The sequence below is a fragment of the Chinchilla lanigera genome, unplaced genomic scaffold (genome assembly GCF_000276665.1).
Source record: "Chinchilla lanigera isolate Chin_1 unplaced genomic scaffold, ChiLan1.0 scaffold00152, whole genome shotgun sequence".
Classification (NCBI taxonomy): domain Eukaryota; kingdom Metazoa; phylum Chordata; class Mammalia; order Rodentia; family Chinchillidae; genus Chinchilla; species Chinchilla lanigera.
Window position 1 is genome coordinate 1,500,900 of NW_004955553.1, and position 22,133 is coordinate 1,523,032.

Here is a 22,133-nt window from a genome sequence, read left to right on the forward strand (position 1 = left end):
ACATAATTGAGCTGGACATGGAAGTGCACCCCTGATATCCCAGTACTCAGGAGGCTGAGGCAGGAGGATTGCCATGAGTTTGAGACTAGCCTGGGCTACACGAGTAAGCTCAAGTGCAGTCTGTAATACATAATGAAATCCTGTCACACAAATAAATAAGTAAATAAATAAAAATAATATAACTTGAAATCTGAGATTGGGATGTCTCCTGCTTTGTTCTTGTTGCCAGGATTGGTTTTGGTCTCTTCTGGTACCATATGAAATGCAGGATTTTTTGTTTTTTTCTGTATGGAATGCTGCTGGTAATTTGATTGGGATTGTAATTATATCTGTATTCAGTTTTGGAAGTAGGTCACTTTGACTGTATTGGTTCTGCCTATTCAGAAACAAGGGATATATTTCCATTTTCTGGTAATGCTCTTTGGTCTCCTCTTTCAAAGTTCTACAGTTTTAGGCTTTTGTTAAGTAGGTCTTTCATTTACTTTGCTAAGTTAATTCCTAAGTATTTAATGTTCCTCAAAGCGGTGGTGAATAATTTTCTTTTCTTTTAGATTCTCCAATTTATTGTAGTACAGATTTTCAAAGTAGTTATCAGTAATCTTCTGGATTTCAGTGGTATCCTTTGTGATACCTTTTTAATTTCTAATTGCATTCCCTTTTTTTGGTAAGAATACCTAAGGATTTGCCTATTTTGTTTATTTTTACAAAGAACTAGCTCTTTGATTCACAGATTCTTTGTATCGTTGTTTTAGTCTCAATTTCATAATAGTGACAAGGGGCTGGGGATTTAGCTCAGCGGCACAGTGCCTGCCTGGTAAGTGCAAGGTCATGAGTTCGATATCCGGTACCAGAAAACAAAACAAAACAAAACAAAACAAAATTCTCAATTTCATTAATTTTCATTCTGATCTTTATAATTTCCTTTAGTATGTTAACTGGTTTTCAATTGTTCTTGTTTTTCTAGAACTGTGACAGGTATCTTTCGGTTATTTCTTTATGCTGACTCTGATTTGCTAATGTGGGCAGTGACAGCTATAAACTCCCTCTTAGGACTGCTTTCATTATGTTCCATGAATTCTAGTACATTGTACTAACATTATTGTTTGATTCTAGGAAACAGCTAATTTCTTCTTTGACCCATTTATTATTCAAGAATGTATTGCTTACTCTCCATGTGTTTGCATAATTTTATGGTTTCTTTTACCATTGATTTCTAGTTTCATTGCACTGTGATCTAATAATATCCATGAGGTAATTATTTGTTTCAGCATGTGTATGGGCTAGTATGTAGTTTATTTTGAAGAAAGTTCTATGTGCTGCTGAGAAGAATGTGTATGGCATTGTGTTGGTAGAACACTCTACAGATTTCTGTTAAGTTTGAAGTTGTGGTAAACTCTCTGATATCTCTTTGTACATATTTTTGTCTAGTTAATCCATCTATTTGTGATATGGGATATTGAAGACCCCTATTATGATTATGCTGATGTGTATCTGATCTTTTACATTCTGTAGTATCTGTTTTATGAAGCTGGATGCATATGTATGTATATGTGTGTATGTATATATATATATATATATATATATATATTTCTTCCTATTGAATTGGTCCCTTAGCCAATAAAAAATGACCTTCTTTGTCTCTGCTGAACAGTTTTGGGTTGAAGTACACTTTGTTTGAAAATATTGTAGCTACTCCTGCTTGCTTTTGGGCTCCCGTTGCATAGAATATTGTTTTTCTTCCTTTCATTTTTTAGCCTATGAATTTCTTTTTGGATTAAATGTGGGGGTTTTTTTTGTATGAAGCATATCATTGAGTTTATTTTTTGATCCAGTCTGCCAATTGATGTCTTTTAATTGTGAAGCTGAAACCATTCACACTGAGAGTTACTACTGCAAGATACGGACTAATTCCTGCCACTGCATTATTTTCTTGTTCCTAATTCCCCTTTGCCTTTCTACTTAACTGCTCACTGTATTCATTCCATTACACATTTTGGCATTGATTTTATTCTTTTTCTAGGATATCTTTTAGAGTTTTTTGGAGCACTGGGTTGGTGGTAATAAATTTATGCACTATGTCATGAAAAGACCTTATTTCTCCATTAATTTGCAAAGATAGTTTTGCAGGATGTATTAGTTTGGTGTGAAGTTATTTTATTTTAGGGTTTGAAACGCTATACCCCAAGCTCTCCTGGCCTTTAAGGTTTGTGTTGAGAAGCCTGCTATAATCTTAAAGGTAAAAGGATTTACCTTTATAAATGATTTGTTAATATACAATAACTACCTACTAAATACAGTAACTATACTGCCATTAACAGTATAATATAATTCAATAATAATAGCATGCAGTCAACTATCTATTAAAGAAAAGTAAAGCTTAATAGTAATACAAATAAAAATTAGAAGTGGGAAAAGAGAAAATGAAAGAAGTAAAAGGTGAAAAATAAAGAAAGAAGTAGGAGTAGGAGAGAACAGTGAGATAAAGGATCAATTAGTGAGTAAAAGAAAAATTAATACAATTAGAAAAAAATTAACAGAAAGGAAAAAAACAAAGAGCAAAAGGAAAAACTCAACTCCACCCAAAAAAAAACTAACAAAGAAAAAGAGCAATGAGTTAAAAAAAAAAATCCTCCTGTGTTTAAATGAGTGATTTCTTTCCAGGTTCCACAGTACTGAAATCCACCGGATACAGGGAGGAAGAGAGTTACTACTAAGTGCTACTTGGTTTGCACACTATAATCCCTCTATGTCTTTTTCTCTCACTTATGCTTGCAACCACTGGGATCCATAAGGACTGACAAGTGCTTAATCACAAAGTCCTTTTTACAGACAACCACAGAAGAGTGAGTCAGCAGGAAAAATGCTCCAGAAAAGAAGAAGGAAACATCTTTATAGCACAGGTATGGAGGAGCACCATTTATCTTGAGTCCAAACACACAGTCCAAGTCATGGCACCAGAAATGTTACTGTAAAGCTCATGTCAGACTGGGCTGGGTGCTGTGCTGAGTTGTATGGGGTCTCAATTTTCTTGGATCTTCTTGAGGTTTGTGCTGTGGCTCACGGACAAGACTGAGAGTCAAAAAGTACTACTTTTGGGGCTGGGGATTTAGCTCAGAGGCACAGCGCCTGCCTGGCAAGCGCAAGGTCATGAGTTCCATTCCCGGTAACGGAAAAAAAAACAAAAACAAAAACAACAACAACAACAAAAATGTAGTACTTTCTAGCAAGCATAATTATTGAGAGTAAGGCACACTACATTCTAAACAGTGCTAACATTTGTAAGTAAGGCCAGTACACCCTCAAGAAGAGAATACAGGCAGCACCCAAAATGGCAACGTAGTGCATTTCAGGGTTGGCTTTTTTTTATTTCCCTAGAATTGGTCTCTACTCTTGTGTCAAGTGGGGGAGGTTTTTAAATCTTATATGGGCCTGCTTGAAGCAAGCATGATAACTGAAGCCAATTGTGGGGCCCAAACTGCAATGCTAATGACATTATACTGACTATGAGGTCCCCTAAGAACCCGCTAGGGCCTCGAGATTCACTGCCTAACCCCCACCCCATGCTAATGCCAGTTGTCAAGGGAATATGGTGAAGCCAAAGTGATCTTCCCTCCTCCAAATGCCAGAGTCATCCTGTTTGCTGTGAAACTAAGGCCAATGTGCTCCCCGTACTATTTCCTGCTTCATTTGGCTTTTGTTTCTTTGTCAAGGAAGTAATTTTATGTTTTGTGGGAAAAAGCAAAAAGTTGTAAGAGGCAACAGATACAAATGACCTGTGTTGCTAAGACAATGAACTTAATCATCCTTGGGGCTAGGACACAGCCTAGGCCACCTCAGAACAACACTCTACCTATGTTTAGCAAAAGGTACAACAAACTTACTCGAGCCTGTGCAGAAGACATATCAATAACCTCCCTTGCTGGCCTGCAAACACCAAGCAACAAACCCACAGTAGCAAACTCTTTTGCTTAATTCAGGCAGAAATCATGAACTGGCCAAAAGGGACCCTGCTAGTGGCCCTGGAGTTGAGTACTCTTCTTTCTTAACAGCCTCCTTGCTGGTGGAGCAGAGCTGGACCCCCAAAGACTTTTCCACTGCTGCCTCACGGCACCTCCTCCAGGGGCACTCTGTTGAGAGACCCTGTTTGGCCCAGACTAGTGGATAAGAAGCAGTAAAGTATAGAATGGGTTTCACCTTTCTGTCAGCACTATGATCACATAAGAAGATTCCTCACAGAACTCAACAAACAAAATTTTAGCACTGGGCTACTAAAGAGCAAGTTCTACACTCTCTCTCACAGACCCTCGGCCTCTTGGAGAAGCAAAGGGTGCTTTGCCTCTTGTGGTGAAACCTGTATTTGAGTTTATTTTGACTGCTATAAGAAGGCATCACAAATTTGGGAGCTTAAAACAGCACAATTATGTTATCCTGGTTTCTGGGAATGAGAAGACTTACGTGAGTCTCACTGGACTGAATTCAAGGTGTTGGCAAGGCTGGTGCTTTCTGGAGGCTGCACAGTAGAATGTGCTCCTCTGCCTCTTGAAATTTCTGCAGAACACCCACATTCTATGCTTAGTCCCGTCAATCTTCAAGACTACAATGACCACTTGATATTTTCTTACATCTTGTCACTCTTACACTGACCTGCCAGCCTCCCTCTTTCACCTGGGAGGACCCCCTTGATTACAGGGACCCATCCAGATAAGCCAGAATAATCTCCCCTTAGCTAATTCAGAGCCTTAAATCCATATGCGGTTTTAACTTCTCCTTGCTATGTGACATAAGAGTTCTTGTAGTTAGGACATCTTTGGTGGTCACATTCTGCCTACCACAGTAGTAGGCAAATGTATGTTTCTTTGCCCAGCTTTTCTCTCTACAGTGTAACAAAAGACAGGGGAGGGGGAAACGAGTTCTCTAGATTTCTCACATTTGCAACATGGTACCAAGACATGGATGTCAACCTGAGAGCGCCCCTCTGCCTCCAAAAACTTCCAAAGAGCAACCACAAGGTCTTTCACCAAACTAAAAACTTGCTGCCCAGATGAGTCCCAGCATAATCTGTGGCTTTTGGGTTCCCTGAAAGTCCAGAGTCAAAGTGTATTCTCTCCCCGGATCCTGTTTTTCCTACCCTCCACTTGCTCACTTCCTTCTCCAGCTCTTTCCTTTCAAAGCGTCTGTTCCACACTTTCTCCCAATGGGCAGTGTGATGTTATGAGCCCTGATAACACAGGGCACTGAGGATATGTCATCTGCTGCCATTTAGAGAGCAGTCTCCGTAACCAAACACTTGATAGTTCTTTTGCTCAGTTCAGATAGAAATTATGAATTTGCAGAGGATAACTCTGCTAGTGTCTCTGGAGTTTGAGTGCCAATGGCCCTCAGCCCTTAGTTTTACTCCCTTGGACCCCAATGCCACTAGTCAATACTAGTCAATTCCAGACAACATCAGTCACCACTGCCAGTTGTTGTTCCCTACCAGGGATGGCTGTTGCCAACTGATACCCCCTAATGCCAGAGGCAGTCAGCAGACACTGCCAGTTGCTGATCTTTTTTACCAATCCATTAGCTACTGATCTCTGAAGCTCTTGAGGGGTAGTAGGCTCGGGTGTTTATAGCTCTTCTTAAAGTGACTGCACTATTTAGGATAAGAATCCCAAGGAGATTTATAGGACTTTCTGAGTTCTCACTGACCAAAAAATAAATTGTGAGTAGATTCACAGGACAACTGGAGTGAGGCAGCATGCCCTTAAAAGATGTTTATTAGTGCATGTTTTCAGTACATGATGGTTACATTCATTGGGTTGGTACATGTATATCACATCTTAATTCTTTTTCATCCCCTTTCCTCCCTCATCCTCCTCCCCTTATTTTGTTCTTTTCCCTTTTATAAAAGATCTCTCTCCCTGTTTCCTACTCATATCTCTTATTTTATTCTTTTATACATTAGTATTGTGGCTCTCTTGTATAAGAGAAGCTGTGTGATATTTAAGCTTGTGTGTCTGATTTATCTCACTTAACATTATAGTTTCAAGGTGCATCCATTTTCTTACAAATGATTCAAATTTATCCCTCTTTATGGCAGAGTCGTGCTCCACTGTGTAGAGCAAGGGAAATGAAGTGGGGCTTACCATGCTTCAACCTCAGGTTATTCTGTGTTTCCTGGCAGGACTTCTACTCTTTCCTGAGCATGATCTGAGTAAGCAGAGGCAAGACATAGTGGGAAGAATTCCCAGGCACAAACCACTCATTGTCTCAGCAACACTTCAGCAAATCCCCAGCCTCCTTCAAAGAGAAACTGTCATCGAAAGCAACATGGCACCTGTTCATAGCTGGTGAGGTCATGCAGAGGAAAGGAACACGGACCAATGGCACAGATACGCTCATGTTGAAGAAAGTGTATCAGGGAGGAAAAGCTCAAGGAAGCAGAGCATGAGTGTCTCTACTCAGCTTCAGAGAAATTACAGTGGTGAAGCTGAAGCTCCTGGAGGGAGCTGCATCTGTACTGAAGACGCTACGGGCAGCTGGACCTTGACAGAGTCCAATATCATGATGGAGAGCTGGGGTGCTGTAGGCACAGTGAAGTTGCCTTGGGCTATCTTTTCCCTTTTTATAGCTGTTTACTATCAACCACTGTATCTGACATAACACCTTTGTGACTATTAGATAAAATTCTTGGGTTGTGTCACTAAGCTAAGCAGACCTCTAGCTCCATGAACCGTAAAGGGAAGATTGCTATAACACTCAAAATCCATGGAAAAGATTTTCCCACTTTGCTGTAGCCTACACGCTTAATACTGTCACCACTATATTGGGATGAGATAACTGATTTATGACTTTTTTCTCTGTGGTTATAAAAGTTCATGTAATTTCATCCTTGGCAGAACATCCCATTCAAGGTAGCTTGAATCCGTATTCCTGGGTCATGGCCACTCATATTTGCTTTAGAATAAACTATTTTCTTATTTTATTTACAGCAGAATAATTTACCAATATAACACTTGACATCTCCAAAAAAACAAAGCTCAGGAAACAATTATAATAGTTTTTTAAAAAAATGGTTCAAAATAAAATAGAGAAAAATTGGCAGAGAGAGCCTAGGAAGAAGGATACCAGGTGCAGCCGCAGTCCCCTCCCTCCTCCTCTCCCTGAGCGGGTGCGTGTGGCCTCAATAATGTTCATGACAGATGAATCTGGTTGTGGCTCCAGAAACCCTTCTGAGGGCCACAGCAGTGCTGCCCGAAGGCTGACCCTTCAGCTGTGTCCCTCTCAGCTTGGCCTGGGCCCAGCGCCTTGCTGTCTGTGGCCTGTCTGTCTTTTGGTCTCTTACGATCCCCAGTGACCCACCCATATTCCTGTTGAGCTTAGGGTTTTCTGTGTCCTGTCTTTTGTTTCTCCCCGTGCTATCTTCTCTCCCTATGTCTCCTTTTGAAAACTGCATCTGTGTTTCAAGCTCTGATCTAACTAAATGTTACCTCTCTGAAGCAGAGGAAGATTCCCCTGACCCTGTCAACTTACCTATTTAGTTTTTCTGGGAAGAATCTCTCTCTGTCATCTCCTATATTCCATTTATGTATGTATGTATGTACATATGTATTTTTTTTTGAAACAGGCTTTCCCTGTGCAGTTCAGGGTGACCTTGAACTCACTTTGTAGCCAGGCTGGCTTTGAACTCACGGCAATCCTCCTGCCTCAGCCTCCTAAGTGCTGGGATTACACCACCATGTGCTCCAACATGCCTGACTCCATATACTTTTTTATTTTGACAGAGCAGTCTGCTTCCACAGTGGCACACTATGGAATCCCATTCCCAGGCCCTGTGTGTGAGGCACAGCCCTTGTTCCACTCTTAAATACTTTTTCTAAACTTGCCATGCCTGTAATCCTAGTACTTGGGAGCCTGAGGCAGAAGGATCACAAGCTAAAGACTAGTCAGAGCTGTACAGCAAGTTCAAGGCCAGCCAGAACTACATAGAGAGACTCTGTCTCAAAACTTTTTAAAAAAACTCCTAGCACAGGATCCGCAGAGCCTGCGTGTCAGGAGGGTGAGGAAGGTGTGGCAGCGCTGCCTCCTACTTAGCTTTGGAAGGCACATGGAGTCCTTTTTGCCACAGTGTATGTGCATCCCCAACAAGGAAAACATTGGTTCTCACAGGGCGAGGACTACTTTATTTTAGATACAAAACAGATATATAGATATATCTGTTGTCCCTTAGGATCTGTAGAGTCTTGGTTCCAAACCACTCAGGTATCTCCAGGATACCAAAACCCATAGAGGGTCAACTCTGTTTTATAAAATAATGAATAACCTATTTACACACTTCCAAATATTTTAAATCATCGGTTGACTTTTAATGCCTAATGTAATATAAATGCTAAATAAATAGTTGTTATGTCATACGGCTTAGGGAATGTTTTAAAAGTTTGTACATGTCCAGTACAAACACAATTTTTCAAGTATTTTCAATCTGCAATTTGTCAGAGCAGTTGTTTCTATACAGATAAATATATGCACAGTATATCTTTGCTATGGAAGATCATGGGGGTGGATTTTCAGGGGAAAATCCCTACACGGGCTTGCGGGGAGAGTTCTGCTAAAAGAAAGACTGAGAAACACTGCTGGCTTCTACCGGCTGAAGCAGTCTCAGCCCAATCAGACTCACGGGGAGAGGACACAGACCACAAGGCCTAATGGAAAGACCATCAAGAAATTTGCAGCCGTGACTTTAAACTGCCACGTGGAAGAATCTTAATCTAGCGACTCTATATAATATATAAAAATAGCAAGACCTGAAGGTATGATGCCACCCGGTCTCCGGTTACTAAGCAGAAAGCAGAGCTGGATCTGCCCCCAGGCAGAGGGGTTGGCCCCCATCCTGTCCCTACAGGCCCATCTGTGCCCCTTAGAAGGTCAATCCTTATGCCTGCTGGGGGCACCATATGGTCCCAGGCAAAAATAAATATCTAGCTCTGAAATTTCCATCCCTTGTTTAAGGGTCACGGACGTGCATGCATTTACAGACATTTTTTTTTATCACGTTGTTTTGAATGGAGTTTCATCTGAGCATGAAGCAACTTCACTGTGAATGTTCTAGCAGCTGTTCTTGAGTCTAAACTCCTCCTCTGAAGAAGTCACCTCTGCCTGGGTTCTAGTGAACTTTACACATTTGGAGACTGCCCTCCCTACATCAGGCGCAGGGGCGGAGACGGGCAAGACGGGGGAGGGGGAAGGGGAGGAGAGAAGGAGGGGATAGGGGGAGGAGGGGAAGAGGGCACTGGGCGAATGATTTTCCCTGATTCCCCAGCGGCTGCGGCGACACCAGGGCGGGGGTCCACCCTCATTGCTTGCCTTCCTCCTCTCCCTCCCTGGAGGCCTATCTTTCGCTTCCTCCTTCTCGGAGGGCGGGGCCGGTGGGACTCTGGAGAGGAGGGCCAGGGCCGGCAAGGAAAAATCCTCCTGCTAGGGGACGGCACCTCCGGGAAGACCTCCTTAGCCACATGTTTTGCTCAAGAAACTTTTGGGAAACAGTACAAACAAACTACGTATAGGACTGGATTTCTTTTTGAGAAGGATAATGTTGCCAGGAAATTTGAATGTTACTCTGCAAGTTCGGGTTATAGGAGGGCAGACAATAAGGGGAAGAATGTTGTTTTGGATTTTTTTGGTTTTTTTTTTATATTCAATTTCAGTGTAACCATTTGTGGTTTTTTTTTATTTTAAAAATAAAAGGAGGAACACATTAACAGACTGACAACCTTTTACAAAATAGCAAATGAACAGTACAGACAATACAGTTACAAACAAAGTGGTAGGAAATTAACAATGCTTGCTGTATTACATATTGATATCTTCAAAGTGGTTTCTCATGAAAACAAATAGAGACATGCAATATTGATCAATCAAGGACTCATTGACAGTTTCTTTCAGCAAAGAAATACAAGACAGTAGATCAACTATGTTAACTATCCTATATATACATACATACAAAATTTCTCCTTCTTTCCCTTCTCTTTTCCCACATCCCGGTTACCCTTTACCCTTGAATGTTTTCCTATCATTTCACAATGTCTATCATACCTCCGAGTTTAAATGAACTCTTTCAGGTTTTACACTAGTGAGACAATGCAGTGCTTGCACATGCAGGTCTGATTTATTTCACTTATGAGTATGGTCTCTAGTTGTGACCATTTACCTATAAAAGCCTCGAGTTTATCTTTCTTTATAGCTGAGGAATATTCCATTATATAAAAGTACCACAATTGTCTTATCCAGTCCTCGGTGGGTGGACATTTGGGTTGCTTGGTGGAAGAATGTTGGATAAGTATATCTGTGGAGCACAGGGAATCCTCTCGGCATATAATATTACAAATCGTCAAACCTCTGAGAATGTAGAAGACGGGTACAGTGCAGTGAAGGAAGTGAGTGAGGAGTCAGAAACTCAGCCACTGGTTGCAACAGAAGGAAATGGATCCCTGTGTTACTCCATACATAAAAGTCAGACAGTGGATTAAAGGCTGCAGTGTTAACACAACTTTTCAGAACAGGAGGAACAGGAAGAAGAAACACAGAAGGGGAAGAGCTTTTCTGCACTGGAGTATAGAAGAATTTCTTAAACAGGGGGTAATTACTAAATTTAAGTGTTGAATATGTCCACCACATAAGATAAATACACTTATTTCTATGAAATGACACAGTTAACAGTTTTTAAAAAAAAACAACTATGAACTGAGAAAAGGTATGTGTAACACAAATAACTGGCAAAAGATGAGTCTGCTTTTACAAACTAAAAGAAAAAAGAGAGGCTGGGGATTTAGCTCAGTGTCACAGTGCTTGCCTGGCAAGCACAAGGTTGTGAGTTCGATTCCTGGTTCCTGAAAAAAAAAAAAAAAAAAGAAGAAAAAGAAAAAAGGAACTCATTAAAAATAGATAGAAACTTAAATAGAATTTCATGAAAAAAGGACAAACAGCCCCAAGACACGTGAAAAAGTAAAATAAGACCATAATAAGATAAGCACCAGTGCTTTCTAGATTGGTCCAATCAAGAAACCTAAGAATACAAAGCAATGGAGCCATAACATGAATCTGTAGGAACGCATACTCACTGCCAGATTGATTGTAAATTGGTACAATTATATTAAAAGCAATTTAGTGTTAGTCTGCAAAGTCGAGCATTCAGATAGCATGATCCAGCAATTCTACCCTGTGATGTGTCTTAGAGAGACCACTACGCATTTTATGAGATGACACATGATAAGAATACAGCTTTGTTGTGGATAGTAGAGGGCAGATGGAAACAAGAGAGCAAAGGGATTGAAAGTCCCTCAAGTGGGAGAGAAGATGTATAGATTGTGGTCAACCCATGTATGTTTTTTGTTTTGTTTTTTTTTGGGGGGGGGTTTCTCCGGTACCGGGAACCGAACTCACGACCTTGCACTTGCCAGGCAGGTGCTTTTGCCGCTGAGCTAAGTCCCCAGCCCCGGTCAACCCATGTAAAGTTGTGTCTGAGAGCAATCAAAGTGAATGAACTGTATTTCATCCGGGTGACACACACAAAACAATATTTTGTGAAAACTCCAGTCCCAGAGGACTACAGCAGTGAAGAGAAGAGGGTGTGGTAGTTAAGAACATGGACTCTGGAGCTAAAATGCCTGGAGGTTGAGTTCTGGCTTTCTCACTTACTAGGTGTGTGATCTCACAGAGGTCATCTGTCTTCTCTACACTTGCATTCTCTCATCTGTCACATATGAGTATTAAATGATTTAACACAGGTAAAGTGTCTGAAACAGAGAGGCGCTATGGTATACAGGTGTTCACTATTACTCTAAGTCCTATTGCTACTGAGATGATTTTCTGTTTACTTTCTACTGTTCATTTTTATTTTCAGTCATGTTGTATTGCTTCCCCACCTCAATATTTTTAATATACGATCATTATTGGTAATTACAAAATAGGGGGAAATATTAAGAAGGATTTAAAAACCACAGTATAATTACCTAATCAAGGCAATTCTTTCTATGGCTTCTGTTCTTTACAAGATACCAGGGTTTGCTAATGTCTAGAAGGACAAATACACTTCTTTTTTGTCATGCAAGTCTATGTATGAATGGTGTAAGTGAACCTGGGTTATTATATATACCTATTATACAGAAATTTTCTAATAAACCTCTGCATAAAACATGAATTAAGGAAAGTTTAGTAATTTTCCAGTTCCCTTAGGCTTTTAGTATGTGGGCATATATTCATCTTCATAATTAATTTATGCACAGATGTTATAGAAAGCAACAAATGTCGTAGTCAGCCACAAGATTTTTTCTTATTAGTTGGTGCTGTGCCCTCATTTAGACCCACAATTTCATTTTAATTGAGGTTATAGGGGAAGTAGTTCCACATTACCCATTACCAGAAGGACTTTCAATCATCTAACTAATGCTAAATAAGAACAGGAAATCATATGAATTCTCACATACTCCCATCTGTCCTCTTGATACTGGTTGGTATTGGTGTCATTTTAGTGACTCCACAGAGTTAAAAGGATTCATCATTAACCCTTCAGAATCCTTGTAAATCGGTTTGTGAATATGTATATGACTGTTAGGTTTCCAGCACAGAAAAGAACCAAAGAAAAGAAAAAAGGCCTTTACTCCAGACATGGAGAAGAAAGAGCAGCAGGCAATACCAGACTCCTCTGGGGCTAGACAAGGGAGCTGGAGTTTATAAAGACTCTGGCTAGGGGTGGTGCTTAAGGGGCGGGCTTAGTGACGTATCAGGAGCTGATTGGGGGTTTCTTGTGCAGGAAGGGTAAGAGGAAGTTGTACTCTGTGCTGAGGGGAGGAGAAAAGGGAGGGCTGGTCATTGGGAAGAGAAGCTGTTGTTTTTGGGCTTCAACCATGTTAGACCACCACCATAATAATTCAGCAACTCCTACCCATGCAGTAACCTATCAGCTTTTGTAACAAAGTTTGATCTTTACAATTATATGAAAAATTGGGTTTTAAGAAACATCATATTATCAAAATTTTAATAGGAATTTTTAATATAATGAAGTAAACATTCAATATTTCATGAATAATATCTCTTAGTTATTGTGGGCTGATCAGGCCCACAATCTCCAAAATGAGAGGATGGCAAAGGCTTAAATAAATGAGGCAACTGAAATGATTTCAGGGTTCCAGGAGGGTTCAGCCCTATTACAGACTTCAAGGTTCTCTGGGTTGACACTAAGACTTCCCAGAGTGGCCCGTATTTATTAAGTTTTCAGGTAAAGGAGGGGGATACTGAAGAAAATGCAGAAATCTGGGCAGGACTTGGGAAACCCATTAAGAAATTCTGCAAGTAATACTTATGTTAATTTAGAACTATGTTATCTCCAGGAAGGCCTTCACTGCAGGAGTGACATGTCTGCGGCTACAGTCTCCTCTTACCTAATGGGGGTTGGAGCCAAACGTCCTCAGCTGTGACCTTAAATTGTCCTTTGAGGCCTCTTGGCTTCACCCACCATTACAGGCCTCAGTAGGGACCAGTGACTCACAAGTAAACATGGAAAGTCAATTGGTAAATATAAGTCCTGCTCAGAACTGCTTCATAGTGGTCTCCATCAACTCTAGAGTATATAAATTACATGCATAGTTTAAAGGTCTGTTCCCAAATTGGGAAATAGAGCACAGGTAGCATCCCAGAGGCCTAGCAGGTGTGTTTCTTTATCCGTCTTTTTTCTACCCACAGAGGGAATTTTATCTTTTGTCCTGATCTTTTCTTTACTTTTATTTTGCTTTGACTATCTCTATATACTTCATCAAGTATTACTTTTGCCATTTTAACTTTTATAAATGCAGTCATTTATGTATATTCTTTGTGTCTTATTTGCCTCACAATTATGAGAGTTAACTTTACCATGGTGTGAAACTGTACTTCATTAATTTGCAATCCTGCATAGGATTCCTATAAAAATCAAGAAATAAATATTGCTTTAGACACACACACACACATCAAAAAAACTTCACACATCTTCCAACACAAATATGTCCAACTGATTTTTGACAAAGGACCAAAACCAGTTAAATGAAAGAAGCATAGTCTTTCTTAACAGATGTTGAAACAATTGAACATTCACGAGCCTAAAAAAGCAAATTCCTAACCAAAATTTTTAACTAAACTGCATACCATATAGGACAACTAATCAAAACAAGATCATGATTCATGAATTCAAATGTAAAACATAACTATGAAACCTTTAGAAAAATAAATAGAAATAAATACCAGGGACCTGAGGTTAGGTGAAGAGTTCTTAAACATAACACCAAGATCACAATCATTCAAATAAAAAATTATCAAGTTGTATCATTATCAAAACTGTAAATTTTTGCACCATAAAAAATCCTGTGAGGAGGATAAAAAGACAAGCCACAGACAGAATTAAAACACTGACAAAGGACTGGTATCTATAAAATATAAAAACTCTCAAAACTCCATAGCAAACAAAAAACCTCAATTAGAAAGCAGATAAAATACATAAGGATGTCCAGTTAGAAAATAAGTATGCTAAAAGATGTCCAACATCATTAGCCATTAGAGAGACTCCAGTTAAAACTACACTGGGCTATCACCACACACCTATCAGAACATCTGAAATGAAAAAAAGAATAATAATGATAATACTAAATGCTAGTAAAAATGGGAAGAAAATGGATCTCTCAGACATTGCTGATGGAAACAGAAGACAGTACAGCCACTGTTGAAATAGTCTGGCAGCTTCTTATGAAACTAAACGTATACTCAGTATATAACCCAGCAACTGTACTGGCACAAATCCCAGGGAAATAAAAATGTATGTGGGCACCAAAAAAAACTATGCGTGAATGTTCATAATGGTTTATTCATAAGGATCTATGCTGAGGGAAAAACTCAAATACTCTTCAGCTGTCAAGTGGTTAAATTATTGTACATTCAAACACTGGAATACTACCCAGTAATAAAGAGGAATTAACAATTAGTAAATGCAACAACTTGTATCAATCTCAAAGGCTTAGTGAAAAGAGCCAATCTCTAAATATTTATACTCTATGCTTCCACTTTTATAATATTCTCAAAATGACAAAACTAGACATGGAGAACAGATTAGTACTGGCTTCCAGGAGACAGGAATGGGGTGGGAGGGGTGCAAATACTGCAACCGAAGAAGCAACAGGAAGGAGATCCTTGTGATGATAGGACAGCTCTGTATTCAATTGTGAGATGAAATTGCACAGAGCTCCACACAAACACACACACGCATAAGCGAATGTGTACAAAAACTGAAAACTGAAAGAGATCTGTGCATCAGTTAGATTTTCATCACTATGACAAAACACCTGAGAGAAACCGACTGAAAGAAGGACGCTTTATTCTGGCTCATGTTTCAGGAGTTTCAGTCCATGGTCACTTGGCCGGGTTGCATTTGGCCTGAGGCAAGTAGCACATCCCTGCAGAAGTGCGCAACCAAGGGAAGCCGCTCATCTCATGGCCATGGGGAAGCAGCAAGTGAGCTCATTTTTATAACAAACCCCCCTCCCCAAACCCATGAAGCTAAGAATCCATAAATGGGCTCATCTGCTGATGAAGTCAGACCCTTCATGATCCAGTCATCTCCCAAAATCTCTCCCTCAGAACCAAGCCTTCAACATAGGAGCTTTTGGACAATACTTAAGACCCAAAACCTAGCAGTCCACAAACAGTATGGTATCAATGCCTACTCCCTTGTCTAACACTGCACAACAGTTACACAATATGTCACCGAGGGGTAAGCTGGAGAATGCATTCAAAGGGCTCTGTGTATTATACTCACAATGTCAACCTCATAATTATTTCAAAAAAAAAGTTTGAAAAGTGTAAAACTTCCAAAGGTTCCCGATGGTCTCTAGGACACAGCATCTTAGTCTGACACAAAGGAAGGAGTTGATTATTGCCCCCACAGAAGACACTGACCTGAGAGGCTCTTGTGTCTAGGAGAAGAGCAATGGGCCAGTCTTGTGAGTACATGATTATTTTTTATTTTTGAGAGATTATTTTTTCCCTAGCAGAGTGGGCATGATGGAGACAGTCAGGGAGCCCAGGGAGGAGAGATGACCCCCAAGCCTGGACCAGGAAGTCTTATTCCCTTTCCATGCTGAGGATACCAAAGGAGTGTCTTCTAGGACCCAGGACCTCCTTTTAAGGCACAGAAACAATAAGCCCCTCCAAAACTCAGTCACCGCTGCCTCCCTGCCAGGCGCTCCAGCACCAAAGATTTATCAAGTCCAGTCTGAAGGGCTGCATCCGGGCACAGGGCTCTCCTAGGGCGGTGCACCGCAGGGCTCCTGGACAGGCTGACTCTTTCCCCAGCAGTCCTCTGAGGCCTGTTCACCCAGAAGACAGCACCAAGCATGCTCAGAAACAGGGGCAGCTTCAGGAAGACCAGGAGCAGAAAATGGAGACTGCTGAGCAGAGACCTGTGGAGCACATGGGGACAGAAAATGAATTGTCTCCTCAGAGAGGGTCCAAGACCTCACTCCCTATTCCCTGACTCTAGAGCCCAAAAAACGCAGAATCAAACTGGGAAAAGATCCAGGGCAGCCCCTTCCTGTGGCCCCATCACCCCTTCTTCTTCTGACAAAGATTGGCCATGAGAACCTCTTTAAAGAGAGAGATGGAGTGGAGAGAAAGGAGGGCTCCAATAGCCCTAGCATTTAGTAGTGTGCTCCAGAGCCACCCACTCTGTTCTTTCTAGCAACTGTCTTCTTGAAACCATTCTGAAGTCCTTGTCCCTCATTTCCCTCTCCTCAGGCTCCTGCAGAAGCACCGCAGCCCTTTCTGGTTGTCTTTCAGTGAGAAGGGAGAAAAGATCCAAACTCCAGCCTGGAGCCAGCCCCCAAACCTCACAAGCAAGTCCTGCAACAAGATCCCCAGCTGAGTAAAGACCTCTGAAAGGGGCCACAGGATTAGGACCCTGAGTCTAGAATTGGATGGGGAAGGAGAGGAGAGGATTGGGATTGGGGGAAGGGCTGTGCACTCTGGAACCCAGCCTCCAGCCACCAGTCTGCGTCCCTGCAGACCCCCTAGCTCAGCACCATGTGTAGCCTCAGAGAATGTTGAGACCAGAGTTGGAGAAAGAGAAAAAAGAAAAAAACAGCCAACAGTGAGGTTTTCCAGACGTGTTGTGTTACCACCCCTAGTCCTTACCCAGGGTCCCACAGGCTGCAGATTCCCTCCCTCTGTCTCCGAGCCCTGGACCCTCACCGTGGATAGAGGGTTGACACCTCGGTGCGGATGTTCTGCCTGGTGATCACCAGTGGCAAGGCAGGAGTTGTGAGTGGAATCCGGGTGGTAGTTGTTGCTGTTGGAGATAAGGTCACACATCAGCCCACTGCTCTGCCCCCACTGTGTGCTAAGCATCTGCTTGATCTGATAGTGCATGCAATCAGCCTCTCACAGAGGGTTTCAGAGGATCGCTGAAGTCAGACTCAGACCACCTTCTGGGAAGAGCCCCTCAGGGACCAAAGAAGCCTTTAGCATAACTGGCCACCAGTCACCTTCAATAAGCTCCAGGTCTTTCCATCCCAATCTGATGCTGCCTGGGAGAGGGCAAAGGTTTCCCATGGACTCCCTCACCTGACAAGCAGCCCCAGAGAGGGACTGTGGAAGAAGACAGCTCAGCCTATGGATCCAGGATCCTGCCAGAGATCGTGAGAGGGGCACTGAGCACCCTTCAGAAGAGAACTGTTAAGGCTACTTTATTTTTTGTTTGTTTGTTTGTTTGTTTCCAGTACCAGGAATCAAACTCACAACCTCACGCTTGCCAGGCAGGCACTGTGCCGCTGAGCTAAAGCTCCAGCCCCTGTTAAGGCTACTTTAAAGCAATACTGGAGAAGCTGACAGGTTGCTCCTTGGCTTCACCCAAGAACAACAGGTGTCAGACTATTGATGCAACCTGTACCCCTAACTCCAGCCTATGCAGGCTGAAGGATCAGCCACCTCTTCTCCTGCCCACATCCTGGGCTCCTCCCAACACCACTGAGACTGGAGACAAGACTCAGAGGCATGTTTCAGTACAGAACCTCAGTGTTCCCAGCTCATTGCCCTTGCATCAGTCATGTCCCATAAGTTCTGCTGCTGGAGCCATGGGCGTGCTTACCTTGGATAACGTATACCTTCACCTGCTCCAAAGGGTCACGTGACCATGAATCAAAAATCCACGACGTCTGAATTTTACACCAGTAGGTTCCAGCATCATACTGTTGCAGATCCTCTATGGTCACTGTCAGGGTGAGGTCATTTTCATAGTCTCTGATGGACACACGGCCATTCCGCTTTACTGCGTCTCCTCCTTCGGTCTCTACAATACTTTTACATTCTATGTCATACTCTCCCCGGCACCAGTATTTCTTATACCCTTTGTATCCCTCAGCATACTGACACTGCACACGCAGAGTGGTCCCCTCAATGCCAGTCACGTAGCCAGGTCCCGTCAGAGACAAGCAGCCTGGAAAACACAAGATGAGTCCCAGATCTCCATGCAGATGGGCCCATCTCCTGCTTCCTGCCTGAAGCTCAAGGGGAAATCCTCTGGGGAGACGTGACTGCTCCTGGGAGGAGGGCCTGAAGAGACACCCGAGCTTAAGACCTAAGCCAAAAACCTGGAGGCTGTGACCAGGAGGATGAGTAGAAACTTGTCCCCTGTGAGACAGAACACTGACTGACCATACAGGGACCCCAGCCTTAGGGGGTGGAACAATCAGGCTAAATAACGCTGCAGGTGGGAGCAAAGAGGAGCTGCCATCCTGCCCATCCCTAGTCCAGCAGTCTCTGCGGACGTAAGATCTGGTCACACACACACTTCCCTTTGGATTAAGGCCTCTACATTCTGGAATCTTCTGCAACCCCGGCTTGTTCCCTAAAAGACAACCTCTGATTTACTCTACCTTTGTGTGTACTTGAAGGAGGAAAAAGAAACCTCCAGATCTACCCTTACCTCCTTTCCAGGAGGAATCTACAAGTGGGAACAAGGCCTATGTCTGTAGGAGTCCCTGATAGATTTATTTACACAGGGTTGGGCACAAGCTGCTTCCCCATCACAGTCCCCTGGGCTGGGGTGTGAGCTGTCACTGTGCATTCAGAGGAAAAGGGGAAGCTGCCCTCTATAAACAAGGGGGATGATATGCCCCACATGGGGAGAATTAGAAACCAGGAGGCAAAATTGAGGAAACTAACGTGGAAGAAAAGAGAAAAAGAAAGAACAGCAACAAGTGGTGGAAGTCTGTGCAGTTTTGAGATATGATCTCAGCAAAGCTCCACACAGCTTGAGCAAGTGCTCAGAAACTCTGAGATCTTGGTTAGAACTTGAGTGTGTACACGCGCATGCTTGTGGAAGGCCTGTATATGTGTGTGTGCATTTGCGCATCCGTGTGTGAAAGGGTTATGCTTTACACCCGCACTGACGTGAGTCAGCAGGGAGAGGAGACACATACGCTGTGACCATGGAAAATTAGCAGAAATTTAGCAGAATTGGTGGAAGGGCTTTGGGCATTTGCAGAGCATAGAAACGATTGCAATCTTGAGCTGATTCTATTTAGATCTGAAGTATGTTCGGGGTGGAGGAGCCCCTGGCTCTCAGCATTTGCTCATTTCCCTCCCCTCTCTCCACCCTGGATACCTTCCCTCCCATCTGTTCCCAGCTCCATTTCTCTGTCATACACCTTGACTGAGTTGCTGCCTGTGCCCCCGTGCCCACATGTGAGGCGCCACCGTGGCCAGCTTCTTGGCCACCAGCAAAGCTTGGCTGAGAAAAACCTCACTGCTGCTAGGTCTTTTTCACCATCCTGCCCTGTCCCAAACTTGTCAACACCAGTCGACCACACGCTGGGCCCTGCTTGGGGTCTCCTTTGTACTCCCCTCATGACCACCAAGTGGCTCCTGGCCCCACATCTCTAAGCTTGAGAGTCATCTCTAGTGCTGCCCTAATTTATGAGAATCTTCTTCATCATGGATCCTGCACGTCTTGTTTCCAAATCCTTGTTCCACACGTACATTCTTCCCAAAGGTTTGTCTCTCCACTGCAAACCTCCCAAGGTTGGATAACTGGTCCTCACCACCGCCTCCCACCTGCCCCCAACCCAGGCCTGAGGCTCAGCATTCCAGCGTCCCCATGCAAGTCTGGATAGAGCTAAGAACTGTACTTCCTCAGAGTGGGAATTTATCAGGGCGTAAAACACATGATCCAGCCAAGAACTTGAGAGATGGAATCCCAGCCTGCTTGCACAGCTCCTGAGGGGAGTACTGCCTCTCTCTCTCTCTCTCTCTCTCTCTCTCTCTCTCTCTCTCTCTCTCTCTCTCTTTCTGTCTGTCTGTCTCTCTCTCTCTTTTTTCTCTCTCTCTCTGTCTCTCTCTCTCTTTTTTTCTCTCTCTCTCTCTGTCTCTCTCTGTCTCTCTCTGTCTCTCTGTCTCTCTCTGTCTCTCTTTGTCTCTCTCTCTTTCTCTACAGTGAAGGCTACAGGGACCTTTTTATCCCTTCCAGAGACTAGGGCCACTTATTATTGTCTCCCTCTGGGCTGAGCTGCACCCTCCCCATTTGTCTGCTGAGTAAACATCTCTACTTTGGGCTCCTTCTGAGTCACAAACTTTTATTCAAGGAACAACTTTTCAAGCCACTTTAAGTAAATATCAGTCTATTCGCAGGAGCAGAATATCACTTGGATAAGTCAGAAAGTGCTCCATAGAACTCCAAGCCTAATTAAGCTGAAAAGTCACTCTACAGATCAAAGGGTCTCTGCCTACATGACGGCTTATTTTGCTGTTAGGCATCATTCTCATTGAAATGGTACCAGCTTGAATTTATCTTTCTAAAATATGGAAGTCACTGGTAAAGTCTTAAATTTGAGGAGTAGGACATGGAGTATGGATAAAAGCATCAATCTAAAGCTCAGCTCACAAGACCACCTCTAAAGGGAATGTAAACTAAAACCACTTGCAGAGATAAGTATCTGAATAGGCAAGCTTTCAGAAAAAGGTGGAGGTGGCACCTTTAATGAGTGTCTTCTTAAATTGAAGACACTCAGAATTAGAATTTGGCTTAAGGGGTTCTTTCCCCAATTTTCTATCCAGTGCACAAATATGAGGGGAAAATATTCATACAAAGTGTTAACAAATGATACCAAATTACTGGAATTTGAAAGAAGAAATGGGATTGGGCTAAGAAGAAGCAAGTGGATTTAAATTGTTGGTGACCTTGTAATTCTTGGTTTGGCTAGTGAGTTCATGGCTGCTTATTAAATTACATAAAACTAAAGTGAAAGAGGGTCTTGCATGGGCTGAGGATAAACAGACACTATGAGTCATGACCAGTGGGAACCTGATGGTAAGAAAACAGAAAGTTCTGCTAATCCCGAGAGTACTTTCCTCTGTCCCACCAAAGGGTTATCTGGATGCAAGATTAGCTGACCTTAATGAGATCTCGTATAGTCCTGAGAATCCTTGGTAAGATTATGTAAAATGCATATGTGCAATTTTTTTATATGAGTGCTCGCTGGTTTCTTGAAGTTAATGGGAGCTAATGAGCATAGGACAGCAATCAGTTCTGACTGGAGATACCAGAAGAAATAGTAGACAGATCAGCAGGAAGGACCCTGAGTGATGTTGTGGGTTTATATCCTAGACACTCCCACAGCGAGTGGAAAGAATTTAATGCTAAAGATAGAGCTGGGTGTCTTTTTCAGTTCTACTTAGTTACTGTGTCAAAAGCTACTTCTTTCACCATCTCGTCCGTAAAATGCAGACAATGCTATCTTCTCTGTCTAGGTCACAAAGTTGCTCAGAGGGTTAAATTACACCATCAACGTCGTTTTAGATTCCACATCAGCAAAATTGTGTGGTATTTGTCATTCTGTGCTTGGCTTACTTTCCTTCACATAAACTGCTCCAGGTTCACCCACATTGTCGCAAATCAAACGACTGATTTTAGTATTACCGAGTGTATTGGGTTTATCAAAGTATCACATTATGTCCAATAAATATGCACAGTTATGATCTAGTAATCAAAAATAAAATTGTAAAAAGTATTACAAAATTCTGTCATCAACTTGAAAGTGCAAGCTATTAAATTACATAATTACATAAAATGCATAGTCCAT

At 42.3% G+C, this 22,133-nt stretch overlaps 1 protein-coding gene across 2 annotated transcripts in view; it reads right to left on the reverse strand.

The window, feature by feature from the left end:
• Positions 1 to 15,999: 15,999 nt before the first annotated feature.
• The window catches only part of Cd300e (CD300e molecule), a 70,457-nt gene continuing 64,323 nt past the window's right edge, over positions 16,000 to 22,133 (reverse strand). For both annotated transcript variants that reach the window (XM_013508641.1, XM_005412248.2), the window contains exons 3-5: positions 18,143 to 18,490; positions 17,248 to 17,344; positions 16,000 to 16,460 (exon numbers count right to left, since the gene is read on the reverse strand). In XM_013508641.1, coding sequence (XP_013364095.1) covers positions 16,220 to 16,460; positions 17,248 to 17,344; positions 18,143 to 18,490 — 686 coding nt within the window. In that variant the 3' untranslated portion in view covers positions 16,000 to 16,219. The remainder of the gene's footprint in view (positions 16,461 to 17,247; positions 17,345 to 18,142; positions 18,491 to 22,133) is intronic.